The sequence below is a fragment of the Molothrus aeneus genome, chromosome 13 (assembly GCF_037042795.1).
Source record: "Molothrus aeneus isolate 106 chromosome 13, BPBGC_Maene_1.0, whole genome shotgun sequence".
NCBI classification, from domain to species: domain Eukaryota; kingdom Metazoa; phylum Chordata; class Aves; order Passeriformes; family Icteridae; genus Molothrus; species Molothrus aeneus.
The window spans coordinates 7,214,290-7,232,643 of NC_089658.1; the positions used below are offsets into that span (position 1 = coordinate 7,214,290).

Here is an 18,354-nt window from a genome sequence, read left to right on the forward strand (position 1 = left end):
AAGTAAAAGCAAAGTTTTCTTCCTTTGTGCTCATGTAACTTTTAAGTATTTAAGTGATGCATTTTTAAGTTCCCCATTTTTCCCTAGTATAGGCAAGCTTGCTACTTACTTAAAACAAAAGTCTGAAATAGTTAACTCTTCTGAAAGTGTTGCTATTAACTGATAACTATTTCATGTCAGGTATCATGTGGGAACTCACAAATGCATTGAGTGTTTCTCAGAAATAAGAGATTTTGCAAGCCACTTTCCTGCTTACGTCCACTGTAGTTTATGCAGATACAACACCAGCTGTAGCAAAGCCTATGTCAATCACATGATGAGGTAAGAACTCTTCCAAGTTTTTACTGGCTTAGTAAATACTTCCTAAGTTCATGTAAGGGGTGAAGTGTTTGTTAGGTGAATTTTGAACTGGGTCCTCAGACTGGCAGGGAAATGCGTGAGCTTGGATTTTTTTACTTTTTAGCAAAGGCTTAAACTCCACATTCGTGTTTTGCTTTAAAAATCCAATGGTGCAGGCAGTATTATACCTTTGCTTCAGAATTTCTGTGGTACCTTCCATAATCACTTCAGCCTGACTTGGCAAATAATGACTAATTATGGGATGTTTTCTGGGTTTCAGATTGAATGGCTCATTTGATTTTACAAGTGCTGAATGCATACAGGCCACAGCTATCGCTAGTGAAGTCTGTGCTCAGATTTGAAGGATGTCTCAAATAGCAAACTCAAGTGGATACTTTTCCTTAGCCTACTTCTGGTCATCCATAGAAATAACATCTCATTTTGTCAGCAGTGGTGGGGCAGTGTAGGGTATTAGTGATGACAGCTGTAAAAAAGCCTGTTAAGAAAACAAATGCAGGGTTTTAGAGCCATAGAATTATACTATACAATAATTAGATACAGATCACGTAGCAGTGACAGTAAAACAAAATTTTAAAATCCTGTGCCCAGAAGAAGCCCACTGTATTGTGGAAAATAGTGAATGTGATTTTTTTTTTAATTCATGTACATAGGAAATGCCTTCGCATTTGTAAACTGTAGGATTCTTGAATCTGTGATCTAAGTTTTTAGATACACTTGATATTGACCTATTCATACCAATTTCAATGCTCATAAAAGTCCTAGGCTGAAATAGTTTGCATGCTTTTATGTGTGTAATCTATTGTTATCTGAAAATTTCATGTCTCATTGAAAGCCATCTCTTGATGAAGCACAAGTTGAGCCAAGTTTTAGCTCTTTTGTGGTGCATTCTATAGTTATGGTTCTTCAAAAACTGAGCTGTTGATGGTGCCAGTAAAGTTTAGCTTTTCACCTCCCAAGCTCATTTACAGGGGAGCCAATGTTTTAAACTAGAGCTGAGATTCCCAGGTTTGTAAGCTTTAAACATTTAATGTTTCAGAATAATGCAGTTCGGGACCTTAGGCTTCTATTTTCATGTTTTGTCCTAAGCAAATTGCAGTGCCATGACTATTGAAGGGGTTATGCAGAGTAATATATTCATTAAAACCAGTCTGAGTGGTAATGTTTTCATATATTCAGCTTTCACAGTGCTCGCCCAAGTAAAAGGTTTTGGATCTTTAAGAAGCATTCAGAACAGCTACGGTAATTCAGCTTTTTTCACTTACAGATCAGTATGGTTTTACTTTCTGATGTTGAACTGCTAACTTAGGTTCAGATTGTAACCTCTTGAATTTCCACAATTTAGAGCAGAGAAATGAAACCATTAGGTTTTCCAGTAGCAGTGATCTGGTCAGTGACAAATACTTATTTGTCCACATTTATGAACTTAATTCTGATCAGTTTTAATTTTTTAATTATTATTTTTTGATTATTCATAAGATGCAAACTGGGGAGGGGGTCAGGGAAAGAATAAAACAACGATCCAATCAGAGAAACTCATACTCTACAGATAAATTTCTGTCTAAAGTCATGTTCTTTGTACTATATCCAGCATGGAGATGCCCTGCTCATTGATGGGAATTTCCTGATACTAGTTGCAGTAGAAAAAGTAAGATTGTTTTTGTGAATCATCTCATCTAAAGTTGATTTTTTTTATAGTCTGTCCAGTTGCTGTGAGTTAAGAAAAATGTTTCTAAGACCATTGTGTAATTGCGCTTCCTTTTTGATTTTTATTTCCTAGAGGTGTGACTGTAGTGTGTCTCAACTGTGATTTCCTGGCTGATGTTTCTGGTTTGGATAACATGGCCACACATCTGAGTGAGAACCAGACTCATACATGTCAAGTTATTGTAGAGGAAGGTGAGTACAGGTGGTACTTCTTGATACAGTATATAAACACTTCCATGTGGATGTCTCTTGTGTTACCACAATCCTATTTTGAATTGCATTATTTCTGTACGTGCATTGAACAGTGAGTACTTCTGTATTTCCACATTTTAAAATATTCTTAATTCAATCCTTTGTTTTTGTTTTCAGTTTCCACAGATAATGCAACTGCTGCACAAGTGTCTCAGTAAGTTTTATTTTACTGCTTAATGGTTTTTTTTCCTCTATTAATTTAGTGATAGATGGCCAAAATTTACACTTTAAACTTGTGTTTCTTTTGAATTCCATTGAATTTGAAATGTGTGAATGAACACATGCCTTTACTGTACCTAGTGCTTTTTCATCTTACCATGTCCACAACTACAAGAATGAAGAGATAAAGCAAGTACCTATTGCAGCTAAAATAAAAATCAGTTTGAAGAAAGATAAATAATTGTTGCAATGTTGGAACTTCTCAATTCTAACCTGTCTATATACAATGAGATTGTTACTTCTACTTAATACTAGCTTTATAAAATTAGTGGTTTGTGTTCTTTATGTAATATGAACACAAAAAAGAATCTCCTTTACTGAAGTAGGACAAATTCAGTCTTAATATTTTAAAAATATTTAGAAATTATTTTTAAAAAATATGTTCTTCATATGACCAAGGCATACTGCTTTGTATTAGCTTTTTTATTCTGACTTTCAAAGAGGAATTAGTATGTATTAATCAGGGTTTTTTAAGAATTTGAAGAAGAACCTGCAGTATTGTGGAGATGGTATTTCAGATTGTGTTAGTTTGGGGTTTTTTTAAACCTTAGAAGAATCAGACATGCCAAGCTCTCCCTGATCATCCTGGAACAGCTTCTGAGGCTTTATAGGGTAGTTTATGCCTTAATTCAAGGTTTAGAGGTGTGTCAGTTAAATCAAACATTTGTGTTTTCTTCATATCATTTTCAGAATACAGAATAAAAAAAAGTCAGTTAAATTGCAAAGAAATATTTTAAAAGAACAAAATGGTTTAACCCTGATAACCCATCTAGCCTTTAGCAGGATTCTAACAGGAGGTTAGATGGTCTCATGCATGGTGAGAACTCTTCCAACAGAGTGATAAATTCCTCGGCCTCTAAGCATTAATCAGCTTTCAGTGAGTTTTCAAGATGCCCCAAAGAGATAATTTAATATTTATTAAGTATTTTCTTTCTTAGTTTCCATAAAGTGGCTAGTAAGAGGAGATCCTCTAGTAGTTTAGCTTTGAGTGAAACTCAAACAATGACAAAATCAAGTGTTGAGCTATGATACTTGTGGAAATGTTAGCTTTTGTATTTGGAGCTGGCATTAGGTGTTGGGAATTGATGCCTGCTGAAGTGTATGGAAGGAAAGGCTATAGATATACTGATACACTAATACAGCTGTGGCAGGCTGTCTCCAGTACTGCAAAAGGACCTTTTTGTCTTGAATACGTTGCAGAGACGTATGGAAATATGTAAGAATGTTGGCTGTATGGATATATGTATCTATTGCTCAGAAGCAGATGGATGAGCACTGAAAAGGTTTGAAGTGAAGTCAAGAGTTTATGCAGGTTTGTTTCTGCAAGGTGTTAGAGTAGAACAGATGCAGATAGCCATTATTTTTGAGAGTTCTGATGCCAACATAAAATTAGTTGCTGGTACCACAAGAAGTGATAGAAAATCAGTGATGGTGCTTTTTGAAACTGTCAGGCTCATAGGCTTCATTAATTTCAATGAATCTTGTCCTGTTCCATATGCTAGCTCTCTGATACCTAGGACAAGAATGTATCATTGCTATACTGAAGAGTGTACCTCTGTAGCAGATATTTTAATTCATAATTTGCTGTACAGAGTACAAAAAAAAAAGTTCATCTTTTTGTGGACTGGTTCATAGTGGTACTTTTTGGCTGCTTTGGAAGAAGAGGAACTTGCAGACAATATTCATAACTTCTGCTGTATAGTTTCTCAGTGATCTCTGAATCTTTCTTCCAATTCTTTGACCTGTAATTTCAATGACTTGTTTATGGGACTCTTCAGAATCACTTCATCATTGGAAACAATGACTCAATTAACGATCTTGAACACTTCTGGATCTTCTCTTGCATCTCTCAGATGGTGTCTTTGGGTGTCTTTTATTATATATTGGATTGTCTGTATGTGTTTTAAAACTCATCTTTATTGCTAATGATCAGACATGTTCCATGAACTCTGTGTAGTGTTACAGAGCCTGTCTTTGGACCAGAATCCTGCCATTAGTAATACAGATAACCTAGCTGGGGCTGTTCCAGCAGAATTTGTTTTTTAAATTTTTACTCTACATAAGTCTCTTTGTTTATTTGGTGATCCACCTTGTGCTGAGGAAGTAAGATTTAATAACTATGCGAGTACTCTTCTAATTGCTCAACTCTCTGCTTTGCACAACCATTAACATATTTTTAAATGAACTGACAGCAGACATTTTTGTTGCAGGGCAGTTGAAAGTGAGCAGGTATCCTATACTGCCTTGGCTCACTGATACATCATTGTGGACCAGAAAATTGAACCCAGTCCAGCTTGGGATTATTTTGGTATGTAAGCAAACAAGGATCTGACCAGACCTTTTCCTTTTTCTTCATGCATTGAAGCTGTGGTATTCTCTTCTTGCATCTTTTAGACAGCGGGTCTGGTCTTTTCTCCAAATACTGTAGTCAAAGGCCCTTTTTGATAATGTTCTCTACTTTACAGCATTGATTGGCAGCTTTTTGGGGGCTGTGCTCTATTGAAGAGAGGCTTACCCGGAGTGTCACTTACATGGTGCACTGTTCCTTTGCTGCTCATGTGCAGCATTTCTTCCCTGCTCCAGTCTATCAATATCATCCCAAGCTAGAGTAGTGAGTAAATGCTGATGCATATGGGCTGACATCAAAGCCCATTTTGTTCTGAACTTGATCCCACCTTCTGAAACTAAAAGGCTTTGTTGTTTTTTGGGTGTTCACTAAAGCATACAAGTCCTGATCAATTTAATATTCATGTAAGTTACATTTTTTTCTGCCAGTGACTTTGTGATATATAGTGGCAAAATATGCTTTCCATGTCTTCTGTTGCATGTAACTACATAAACTGAGTCTTGGCCAAAGGAATTTATTAGCTGCTTTGCTCTCTGGTAGCTAAGCTTCTTTTTGTTCCAAAATACTGTGAGAGGAGGAAAGCATGTAATGGAGGTACATACATTTATTGAGCCTTGATTCTGAGGGTGGAGCAGCTACAGTTCCAGTTGATTTCACACCTTGTTCTTTTGGGATCATCTCTCATCCTCAAGGATGCTCTGCTCAAGCTGCTGGCAATTTGCTGCTTTTGATTTTACTGCTTCTGATTTCATCTTCGGTTCTAGATTATCTATGGCAAGTTTATCCATCAGGATATTCGATGAGCTTTGCTTTTGCAACGGTGAACTTGTAATATTCCTCCAAACTCAGCCTCCTGTTTACAGTGGATATGTTTTGAATCTCTCATTTCCTAGCCTGAGAACAGCATAATAGATAAAGCTGACCTCACTTAAGGATCAGTCACTGATACAGCTTCCTAGTTGTAAGAGTTTGGTGTTGGTGAATGCAAGCTGTTCTTGATTTGCAGCACTTCCTTTTCCTGGATAATCAAATTCTTTAAAATTAATTCATTTTGACCAGTTTTTTTGTCCTCTTGACTTTTAGTACTCAATCACAGGTCTGGTGATAGTGAGCTCCTGCAGCTGTTTAGTATTGCTAATAATGGCAAGGATCCTGTCATCCATGGTCTCTTCCACATATTTTGTGACTGAGCATTTGCACACTTATTCAGTACTCTAAAGTCTTGCTCTTTTTGCAACTTTTTTCCTTCTGACAGAAGCTGTGTTCCATCTTGAATGCTGCTGTTCAGCTTCAAGCATCACTTACCAACTACGGGTTTTTCTTGCAGGACTTAATTCTGTTTTGACACAGCAGCATTCAGAAAAGCATAGTGGGTTTGTGTTTTCATTGTGAGCATGCTGTTCATTTCAGAGGAAATTGAATTCCTATTTCACTTTCATTCAGGTTTCTGACAACAAGAAGAATGGAATGTGATTGCAGGGTTTTGTGGCTTTCAGAAACATTCTCTAAGAATTTCCCAGAGGTGACACTAGATAGACACTTGGATTTGAAGTTATGTGAATTCTACATCTTTTAAATGCTTATTTGGAATATTGTCCTTCGGTTCTTTTGCAGATTTGCTACAGAAATTTAAGTTTCAAACTTGCATTTTAAACACTTCTTAGGGTACTTACAGATATGAGAGATTTGTGGAAATGGTTCATGTAGAATCAATTGGCCTTGTGACATCCTGTTTCCATTTGTGTGAGGATCTTGGAAAAGTTACTCATGTTGAAAACTCATAAAAGCAGTTCTAAATCATTAAAATAAACCTGCCTTAGTATCAAATCTCTCTTATGATCCCAGCAATTAACATGAATAATGCAACATATTGGACCATATCTGCAAGGGGCAGAGCATGAATATGCATGATATAACCAATTTTTAGCTTATGGTCAAAGAATTAAGATTTCATTTGTATGTAGTTTAACCTATCTTTTTTTATTTTTAGGACATTGAGTGTCACTGCTTGACTGGCCAATTATATTTTATCTTTGTTTGAAAAGTCATACAAAGTAAATGTTTGTTTCTGTTATTCTGTTAAATGTAGCTGTGGCATTTAAAGTTACATCTGTCAAAAGAGGGAATTTTTGCAAGAAGGTGGGATTAATTTAAAAAAAAGGCCAACACCTAAAAATCCCAAACCCAACGACCTTTCCATTCTTATGGGTGTAAATAAATTTAATTTTTTTAATGCTGTGTATGATTCAGTTGAATGTGGAAGATGCCTTGAGCCACTTACAGTTGATTTCTAGAAATTCTTGAAGCTAGAGTCATCCCAGAAAAAGTTACTTTTGTTTAGGTGTGGACAAAAAAGAAATGTTTGACAGAAGATTTCAGCTGAGTTCATTCTGCTTACCCAGTGAGCCTTTGATTGTAAGAAAACATGAGAGATTGCTGGGAAGAGGGTGGCTCATGATTTGAGCTTTGTGTATGTGTGCAAAAATAAACAATTCATTGTGTGAGAGCAGGACAAGCAATGAGACTGAATTTCAGAAATGAGGATGCTCCTATTTGTGCCTAACTGCATTTTAGAGTCTAGCTTTTGTTACTGACTCCAGATCTCCTCCATTAGTCCTAGGTGTCTCTTCATCTGTCAAATAAAGTCTCAGATCAAACTGAATGTAGACTTCAAGGTGTCTAAATTAATGTTCTTACCTGACTTTCACTCTGAGTCCCTTTGGTTTTACGGCTGATCCATTCTGTTTGCTATCTCAAGGTTAAATTTTGTGCCCAGCTGCTCCTTTTTTATCGGCAATTTTTTTAAGGAATGACAATTAAAGGGCATTTTTTTCATTGTTCTTGACTAGAAGTTCATGTAGAGTGAAGAATTTTTGAAGAGTTCTAGAATGGTTTCAGATTTGCTCAAAACTTTTGGACCAGCAGGCTGTACTTCCTGGAGGTGGTCACAATCTTTGGTTTATTTTCATAATGTTCTTTCCAGAAGCACTGTGACTTCACAGATGTGAGAAAGTATTGCCTTTGTTGAAGGTTGAGATCTATGGAATTTAAGATTTCTTGTGTCATAAAGTGCTGGGAACATCACAAGGTGGTAATTTTCTCTGGTTTAGTGTCTATTGATGCAACTTCTGCCAATCACAAATTAGAAGGAACTGCTTTCTAAACCTATACCTAAACAAAATTAAGGTTGAGAGTATACATCATGAATCCAAAGTAAACCAAAATAACAAAGATGGGGTTACAAGAAAATGTTACAAACTCTGCTCATTTCCAAACCAATATAAATGAGCCAGTTGCAATCTCCTCTATAAGATATAAAATGTGAACACAAAATCCTCTCAAATTTGATAATGTAAAATAACGTTTATAATGGATTTAAAATAATCTATAGATATTGGATCCAATTCACACACATTTTAAGTTAGTGGCAAAACTTTAATTTGTTGAGACAAGAAGAACAGTATGTTTTGTCTTTGGATATGCAATATCTGATCTATTCATGTGTAAGTTAGTGAGTCTAACAGGAGTGACTGTTTTATGACAAATGGCTATTTCCTACATATTTGTTTTAAGTTCTTGCATATAAATCATTAAAGCAGTAAAGCTAAATATTTGGCATTGCATCATCTTATACTGGTGTGGCTTCCCTTGATTAAATACTTCAGAGTATTTAAAGCCCTGACCCAAAACATTTGTTCTCATTTGATTTATCCTGATTATTTCTCTGGTAATCAGAAGAGTATTTTTACAGTGCTATTGAAACCAATCCTTTTTTGTAGATAATTTTGCCATCTATTGTTGCAGATTAGGATGTAATAAATACCAGTATGTGATTGTTTATGCTACAGGTTCAGATGCTGGTTAGCTGCTAGAACATTAATGTTAGAAAGTATCCATGGTGTGCAGATACTATGTGCTTAAATTTTTTTAAAAGGTCTGGGTTTAGGCTGCTTTTTTGGATTTAGGAAAATACATGTGGTTGATCAATCTAATATTAGTATACAGTTTTCATAAAATTTTAGTGGTAAAGCTGTTTTTTATGTCAAATACTTTGCACCCTGTAGACAACCCTTAAGACTCGCTGAGGTTGTGAATAATTTAATTTATGATTAATAACATTATCTAAATATAATAGAGGCAGCACCACACTTCAGCAGATTAAATTTGCCTTTAATGCAACATCAACAAAGAAGATTTAGGCATAAGCAGTTTTGAGGGGTTTGTTTGCTTTTTCTTTTTTTTCTGTAAGAAACCTTTGAAAGGTTAGATTTTGTTAGAACTGATGACTTAACAAGTTTGTAGGAGATACTTCTTGCTATCTCTGCGATAACATTTTCTTACAGAAACACAGAAAATCAATTTTGGTGATGTTGTGATAAGCTGTTTAATTAATGTGGTTTTCAAAGTCAATAAACCTAAATAATTTATAGCTCATCTAATGTATGGACTGTGCCTGTAAAGGTATTTTGCAGGAAGCATCCCCTCATGTAGTAGTTGGAGGTCAGCTGCAATGTTTTACAGTTCTCCTAAAGTTAACTACAGCTCTGTTCTGGATGTTTGAGTTATGGTAGACAAATAAGAGAAAACTGAGCTTATATTGGAGAATGTTTTTGTCAGGTAGCTTTATGCACTTAATTTAGCATTTCAGATCTTAAAATACTTCAATCATAGTTTATAAGACCTTTCTGGTATGGAGATCATTCCTCAGGTAGAATTAGAATAAAAGTAATGCTCAGTATCTTCAGACTGTTGGTTCCTGGTTTTCCTGAGGAAGATAACTGAAAGAGCTCACATGAAACAAGTTTATCTTATAATTCCTGTACACCCAATAAAACACTTCAAAATTCTGAAGTGAAGTATGCTTAAGCTCAGCATAAGTATCAACTTTAAAAAATAAGTTTCAGATTACCAAATTGCTTTCTAACTGTAAGTATCTTCATCCTTATCTCTATTTCAACCATACAGTATTTTAAAACATTGAATCTTAATTCATGATCCACACCAAAATCTCCATTAGAGAGAAAGAAGCTAAGCTGGGGGTAATGTCCTGTCTTTCCTACACACAGTCTAAGAGTATCTCTGACCTTTGTATCTAGTGTGAAGATCCAAGACAATTCTTTTTTAACCATACATCAATTACTGGTCATGGTGTTCAGAGGTTCTGCATAGTATAAGAATCCAGCTTTCTGTGTCTTACTGCAGAAGGCTGGGCTGTGTCAGAGGCACACCTTAGTGGGGCTGCCACAGCAGGGATGTGCAGTTTGTAGTTCATAGTCAGTTTGTAATTTATACTCGGTCCCTGTGGCTGACTCTTGAATGCCAACCTCCAGTAAAGGAATGCTTTCCTTTCCTTATGTATCTTCATATTCAGGGAACCTGGAAATTGGTCACTGTGAGATCTGGTTTAATATTGACTCTGAACTGTAATTTCTGGGGGCCTCTCAGAATCTAAGTGATCTCACAGTACATATTCTTATTGGGCTTTTTTAGAAATATCATGTTTGGATTCTGATTTTACAGATTTTTTTTCAGAAGTTGTCTTTTTGTTGTCCTTCAGAAAGGGCACTCTTGTTACAGAAATCCCAGATGGTAAGAGAGTGAGAGAAGTCCTCAAACCTAGGAAAAATTTGTCTTGTAGCACTGCTTGCCAGCCTTACAAAGTACAAAGGGTTTGGTGAGTTTCTTTAACAGAAGCAATGATTTTGTAGAAATGAGAAGACCTTTCATTTGCATTCAGAAGTGTTAAGAATGATTCTCTTACACAAACACACCTTTTCCATAGATTCCATTATCACTTCAGGTGTGTTTTCTCCTTGTTTTTCTTTTTTATCCCATATTGGTTTTCAGCATTATAGAAGATGGCTGTCAAATTTGCTTTTTTTCTCCATAGAATTGTGTTCCATAATACTGGGTTTTATTTAAAAAGTAAAACAAAAAATGCTACATCCTCTGTCTAAACCCCAGGTAAAAGCATTACAAAACCCAAACCCCCACACTGTAGCCCTTACATTTGGAAAAGATGGAGAACACAGAACAGCAGAAGCTGCTTTGATGTTAACTGACATTTTTGTACTGAAACTTAGTCTTGAGTTTTCCTTCCAATATTACTTTTTTTACCCTTTTCTTTCTAGATGTTTGAGAGAGAAGAACTTGGATAAATTCTGAATTCGAGAAATTCATCTACTCTTTAGCTACTCCACTAAATGAGAAAAACCCCCAAACCCTAACATTTCTGTTTGACAAAAGTAGCAAATACAGGATGTAATTTGGTAAAGAGTTTGGCCTATCTCTTGAGTTCATTCCTTACAACAAATGGAAAGTCAGTGTAACAGGATGAGAAGATTCCTATGAGTACCCCAGTGACCACCAAAGTTTCACCATTGAAGGGTGTCCCAACAGTCTCTTATTCCTGCTCCAATTATTCCTCTGACCTAGAGTAGAAGGAGGAAATGGAATATTCTTGGATTAGTTTATTTAAATAAAAGTAAAACTTGAAAAACAGATTTCTGAATGGTTGTAGCTCCTTTTGCAGAACAGCCGTTTTTTGTAGAACTCAATGTCACTTATTATTGAATCACTGGAATTGTTTTAAATTAGTTAAAATTAAAATTCCAAGAATAATTAGAACATATGTAGGTTTTCAGCTTGAAAATATATGAAAAAACATAGTAGCAAGGAATTGGTTATTCTTTTTAAGAGTTCTGAACTGTGTGTTGCTTACAGAATTTGAGTGGCTTGAGCCAAAAAATGTTTAAAACCACTTAAAGAAGTAAAATGAAAATGTCTTTTGATTAATGAGCCAAGTGGTGATATTGTGTTTCTCACAGCTTTTCTCTGCATGTTACTCTTCTGATTGTTACTTTCAATTTAAATTTTAAAAGATCCTTTGGGAGAATTAGCTTAGTTTCACTTTGTATACAGAACTTATATCTGAAATCAGACAAATTCCTGTTCTTCCAGCTTTTCCTTTCCTCTCCCCACCACTTTCTTTTGTTTGTCACCATCATCATTTTAGGTAATTCAATCTGCTTATCATTCTGAAAAACTTCGGATTGATTAAAAATGACGCCAGTTTTACCAGATTTAATCTTTACAGAAAAAATTGAACTTCTCTGTGTTTCCTCTTTATAAACACACAGTTTTACTCTGAAAGGTGACTGAAAATGCTGCTTCACAGATTTACTTTTTCAGTGAATGCAGATTGTGATTGCTCAAATAAATTTTGGATTTATTAATTTAGATTTCCAGCTGTTAGCTTTATTCTCATGAGTATTGCAGAGTCAGCTGATGGTATAAAGGTATTAAGCAATTTTATCTGCATCTGTGTCAAAAAGGCTGTGCAGGTAGAGGAGCTACTACAGGTGTTATTTTGGGAAATTCCATGTGTCACACAAAGGCAGCCTTCCTTTCTGCAACTGAAATGCAAGAACTAGAGTATTAATTGACTGCTAAATACAAAGCTGAGTTTGTAAATAGATGAGAAAAATGCAGCTGTTAGTTAAATTCTGCCTTTCTTGCTATGAATCCTCATGACAAATCCCAAAGAGGAAATCTTTAATACCCCTCCAAGTGTCACTTTGCAGAGTATAGCCAAGCATAGCGTTTTTTCATTTATAGCCTAAAATTATAAAAATCATATCTAAAAATAACTTCTTTGGTTTTTTCAGCAAACAAGAGCATGACTCTTCAGATGAAACAAAAGAATGCAGTAGAAATCAAACTAAAAAAGTTGCATCCGTTGAAAAGAGGGAAGACTCGTCACTGTCAAATACAGAAAATGTCCGTCGTTTGCAGCTCCCTGGCAACTGCTCAAAGAATTCTTTGCATGAAAAAAGAGCATACTGTGATTCAGCTAATAGCAAACAGTTAGTAGATGAGAAACAAAAATGTATTCATGATGAAAGTGAGATGAAAATGTGCCAAAGTTCAGCTGACGCTGTCCTGAATGAGCAGACGAAAGCGAGTAGCTGGGATGGAACTGCACTTTCAGCCAAGAACGTCAGGGACTTAAAGCTGACCCTGGGGGAAGATGTCAGCTTTGAGCAGTTCCTGAGAAAGAGGGATGAGCCTGAATCTGTGAGTTCAGACATCAGTGAACAAGGCAGTATTCATTTGGAGCCTTTAACTCCATCAGAAGTACTAGAGCATGAGGCTACTGAAATTCTCCAAAAAGGTAATGTCGCACCTTCGTCAAAGAAGGCGGGACAGCTGGCTGAACAAACAGATGAGACTTCTAGAGAAAGCAATCCCAGCAGAATGGAAACTACTGCAAACAAGACAGATGAGAATGAAGCAAGCTGAAATTGTGTTAATTTTATTGTTTGTTTTAAACTGTGGTAAGAACACCATGGACCATTCCTGATGAGTGTGCTCACGGATGCTAAAGACTAAAAATTTTAAAAGGGAGGAGAAGAGAAAGGGACACCAAAGGGAAGTTTGCATATGGAGGTAGCATGTATGTGTATGTATGACTGAACTCATTAAGCTTCAAAAAGGTAACATGTTAAAATATATCTTCCTGTCTCTTGGATGTGATATATTATTAGATTGATACTTGAAAAGAGGTATAAATTCTAATTTTTTTATAGTTATCTAGCCCAGGATAAGGTGATTTGTTCGCCCAGAAAGTATTTTTCTAAATTCTTTAGTGTGAATATCATTGAACAGGGGATTGAGTAGGAATTTACTTCTGATGCTGATATGGAGCACACTTATAATGGAGGTTATTGGTCTGCTGATAGTTTACGTAAATATAAACCTTGGAACTTGGTGTCACATTCCTGTCTGTAAAAGCACGTCAACAGAAGTATATGAATTTGTGCACCTCTGTACAGGTGTAATCCTGCCAGGCTGTAAACTTACCTTAATAAACTTTCAGTGAAAGTGAAATTATTACAATAAAAAAATATATTTGTGGAGTTTTCACTGTGCAGGCTGTGCAGAACTACCAAACATAGCTGTATGAAGTAGGACACAATGCTGAAAGTACTGTAGCTCTTCGGCTTTTACCATTGGTTTAATTCCTCTTAGCCATAGACCCGTAGGAATGGTCTGTAAGTCACACCAAAGTATGGTTTGATGTAAAAATGGTTTTAAGCCAAAATAAGGAAAGCTCCAAACTGGAAACACCACCTGGCATGCATTTTGCCATTTTGCAGCTGCTACTGGCTAACTTAAAAATAGGACACAAGGGCATATAAAGTAGTATTGTACAGTTCAATTTCAGGACTTTTTGTAGTCTAAGTTATGTACAGAAAGATGGCTGCTGGTTTTAGTTTGGTTTTTTGGTTTTGGGGTTTTTTTTTTTGTCTTCTAGTTAGCTAGATTTAGGAATGCATATGGTAACAGTAGCTTGCTCCTTTGATTTCACTGCTCCATTTGAAACATTCAGAATGTGCTTTTGACTTACAGTTTTGTTTTTAATGAATGTTAAATGTTTTGAACAGCTGTTAAAGTACTGCTGTAAATTATTACTTTTTGAGTAAATATTTGCAACAAAAAAATTGTCTTTGTGTATAATTTTATGCTCAACTTGAAACTTTGGGCATAGCCTTCTCCTATTTTTTAAAAAGATTTAGTGACAGTTCCCAAAAAATAAGTAACGCCATTATTGTGAATTTTAGACCTATGTTTCACCAAGGATTTTTCTTGGATTTTGGTTGGTTTGTTTGTTCATTTTATTTTAGAATTAAATGAGCAAGTGCCTATGCATAAACATTTTTTTGTACCTGTCTATTGTGATATGATGTGCTAACCTTTCCAGACTATACAGATTTTTTTCTGGCCCATCAGCCTGCAACTGAAGTTTCCTCTGTCCTCTTAAGTTCACTGAGCTCAGCTGCTAAGTGAGACTAACAGTATTAAAACCTAGAGACCATCCAGCTTACTATTGGAACCTCTAAATAAAACAGATCTCAACAGCCTCAAAAGTTCCTTCAAGCTCCAAAGAGATGTAGAATTTAAATTTTGGACTGCATCTTCGTTGTCATCCATGCACGTGTAGAAGATTTTTAAAACTGAAAAGTGGAACAGTTTATGTGCTCACAGCTCATTGAGATCTGCCTCTTGGAGAACTTCAAATACCACAATACGTGAAAAAGCTGAGAAGAATAAGTTCCATTATTCCTTTGTTCTTTAAAAATTTTAGTGAAACCATTAAATAGTGCTTTGGTTAACCAGTCTGATGTCTTCATGCTTTTACACATGCAAAGTTACTCAATGTGATACTTTATTTTATGCAGTTTAAAACAGGTCATCAAGTACAAAACTGGATGACTGTGTTACCAAGGGACTTCTGAATGCATCTGTGTTGGAACCCAGGGAAATCTGTAGTGTTTTTAATCTGGTTGGTGATCTTCCATGCAAATTATATATTTTGAATAATGCTCTGATATGTGGTGTTAGAAAAGATAAAAGTTCAACTGGAACCAGTTGCGATACTTGACATTTCCACATATGTGTCTTTTATTATGCATTTAAACTTTTAAAACATAACCATTTTAATAAGAATTTGGAAGGATTTGGCCACATAGTGGTGATAAAAGGTGGTAAATAGAACTCAAAACCCTGCATAGTTGGCAGAATTATATCCATGTCATCTCAGCTGCTTATTATGTAAAATGTCATTTATTTCAAACCATGTTGACAATGCTTATGCAAAAAGTAATGTTAGGTAAAAACCACTCAAGTATCTTCTGGTCCTTCTGAAAGAAGAGGTGAAAGAACTTGATTGTTCTAGCAAGAGCATCAGATAGTTTTTCATATGCAGGGAAGGAATGTAATGAAAACATTGGCATGGTATTTTTGTGAAGAAGGAAAACTAAAACTCGTTACTATTTTTTCCTGTATGGAGTAATAGATTTGCTCATAAACGTCGTAGGAAACTGCACAAGTACAAAGATAAATTTCTGTAATGTTATTTGGGAGGTTTCCCAAAGAAGAGATAAGTTGAATTGGTACTTTTGGCAGAAGCTGCTGTGGAGGATCAAGTTTCATTAATGCATTTTCAGTTAATTGAACATAAGTGCACATGATTCAATTTGTTGTTTCTGAGTCATTTAAAAGTTGTTTTTTCCATCCAGCCATCAGTAGTTCTTACAGTGTGTCACCTCTCTTTTTGTCCTGGAGAAGACATTTCACCTCCAGTTTTCATTGCCTTACCTAAAAACAGTCAATTCTTGGTGTCCATAGTAGAATCACCCTTTCCCCTCCTCTCAAGGGCTTTATCATATTTGCTTGAATGATCACTGCAGCTTGTTTATATAGTGCTTATTTTTAAGGAAGTTGTGTGTGCTGTCTATATTACTGACATTTAATAGAAAACTGCAGTCATTATGATGATCAGTGAACATTCAGTCATTTGGATGTTCCTCAAGTGCAACCAGTGTCTGTTTGCCTTGTGCAGCTTGGGAGAGAAGCTTTGGTTCACCTGTGGTTCAGATTTTCTAAATGGAATGGCTGAGTAAATGCAAAACCAAAAAAAATCCAATTGTACCACACACTGAATTCTAAATATTGTGTGATGTAATTTAAAAAGGAAAGTTTTTACAACAAAACTTTGTCTACTTTTCTTTTCCTTGGGCAGTGAGAGAGAAGAACCTTGGGTGATAAGTGTTAAATCTCATTTCTGTCATGCTTCTTCTAGAAGGAATCAGAAACTAAATGTCAGGGTAAAGAATCTTGAGTAATGCTTGTATTCTGCAGCACCTTAAATAATAGATCTTAAAGCTTTTCTGCAGGCATTAATGATTGTTGTTTATATGCTGCCATGCAGACAAGTAGTTTTTTTTGTACTGTCAGATGCACAAATATTCCACTAAAGACTGTGACCATTGGCTGTCACAACAGAATTTTGTTACAGACCACTTGGATTTTTTTTTTTTTGTGGTGGGCAGATTTATACGTCATTGTTCTGTTTTTGTTTTCATTACTGTTGGTTTTTGCAGCTTGTGAACTTACATTGTCTAGCTGTATCCTGTATATTTTGATGTATGCTTCATATGCCCTTAATAAAAGAAAAAGGTAAGTATGTTTTTGATTATATTGAGTGATTTTTGCTTTGAAGAGAATATTTATTCCAGTTCTAATGTAATTCAAAAGGAAGTTCTCAGTCCTTCAATGAAGGGATGGCATGTTATCTCCTTTGAACATTTTTCTTATGCAAGATTTTGACTCTAATCTTCCCAATTCTGTGCTAAAAGGAAAAGTATATTAACTGGTATTTCATATTTGTTTACAGACACTCTGCAGAGTTCCTTTGAGTTTTGGATCGCTATTATAGCTCTAAGACAGCTAATTAAAATTTTGTACTCAGTCATTTCATTGACCCAAATTAACCTTGTGAAGTTGGTATTGCCTTTTTGCACCAGATTAAAGAAAACAAAAAACTTGAAAATGATTATCTGTGAAATACTTTGAGGGAGGTGAATGTAGTTGTGCCTTCAAGGTGCTGTAAAGCTAATGAGTTTGTTGACATAAAAATGTGATGGGTTTGTTGAGGGGCTCTTCCCTGTTGAAACCATTATATCAGAGAAGCTGAGTTTTTTCTGACAACCAGATGTTTTCTGATGTTATATCTGTATCTACATTTATGTTTGGACAAATTTATCTTCATATTAAGGAAATTGACTCCTCAAATTACACCTGTGGGGTGTAATCAGGCCAAAATAAGATCAAGTCCATGATCAAAACCAGTAGCTTTTAAGTAAGCAATTCTCCATTTTTAAGTAGCATTGCTAGGTTGCTTATGCTATTAATCTAATATAAATAAACTGCATTTCATACTTTAGTTCACTAATGTCTCGATGTTAGGCATTTAAGTCAAAAGAGCTGTTTTCTCCAAAAATTTTTTGTGAATAAACTGGTTTCTTTAAGAAGGAAGTTGTCTCATCCTAACAGTGTGGTAGCCTTGAAAATGTAACCTTCATATGTTTTGCTCATAAATAGTGTAGTTAAGAATTAGTCATTTTGGTTAAAGGAAAATCACCTGCAGGTCTGTTCCTTACAGCCTCTTACGTGTTTTTCATATGGATCTGTCATGATATTCTAGCAACAAATTAAAGCCCTTGTTTTCCTCTCCTTTAATGCTGTAGAATTGGAACATGAATGCTTAATAGTTTTTAAATTGTATGTATTTAAATTACCTGTGTGTTTGCTGCCTGAAATGCGGATTCAATTTTGTGTACCAGTTTCTTGGGTTTTCACATGAAATTTGTTTCTCCTCCTAATCTTGGAAAAACTTCACTACTTCTTGGGGCTAGCAAGTTGAAGGCACATAGTATCATTTCCCAGGTTATTTAATGAAATCCAGTGTATTTGTTAGATATCATTTAAGTGGGACAGACTAGAGGCTGTCAAAATGAATCCCAGTACTGTGAGTAATTAGGAACAATTCAGCCTTAAGGGAAAACTTCAGAAACACAGAACTTGATAGATAAATGGTGGCAGTGTGGGAAGTCAGGTGAAGCCTTAGC

The 18,354-nt window shown here is 35.5% G+C and overlaps 1 protein-coding gene across 4 annotated transcripts in view; it reads left to right on the plus strand.

Moving 5' to 3' along the window:
* ZNF280D (zinc finger protein 280D) overlaps positions 1-15,057 on the plus strand; it is a 40,111-nt gene extending 25,054 nt beyond the window's left edge. For 3 of the 4 annotated variants that reach the window (XM_066558569.1, XM_066558571.1, XM_066558570.1), the window contains 5 exons: positions 181-321; positions 1,537-1,599; positions 2,138-2,256; positions 2,434-2,470; positions 12,550-15,057. In XM_066558569.1, coding sequence (XP_066414666.1) covers positions 181-321; positions 1,537-1,599; positions 2,138-2,256; positions 2,434-2,470; positions 12,550-13,183 — 994 coding nt within the window. In that variant the 3' untranslated portion in view covers positions 13,184-15,057. Of the gene's footprint in view, positions 1-180; positions 322-1,536; positions 1,600-2,137; positions 2,257-2,433; positions 2,471-4,745; positions 4,844-12,549 lie in introns of all 4 variants that reach the window. The other variant, XR_010784455.1, reaches the window with a different exon arrangement.
* Positions 15,058-18,354: the final 3,297 nt, after the last annotated feature.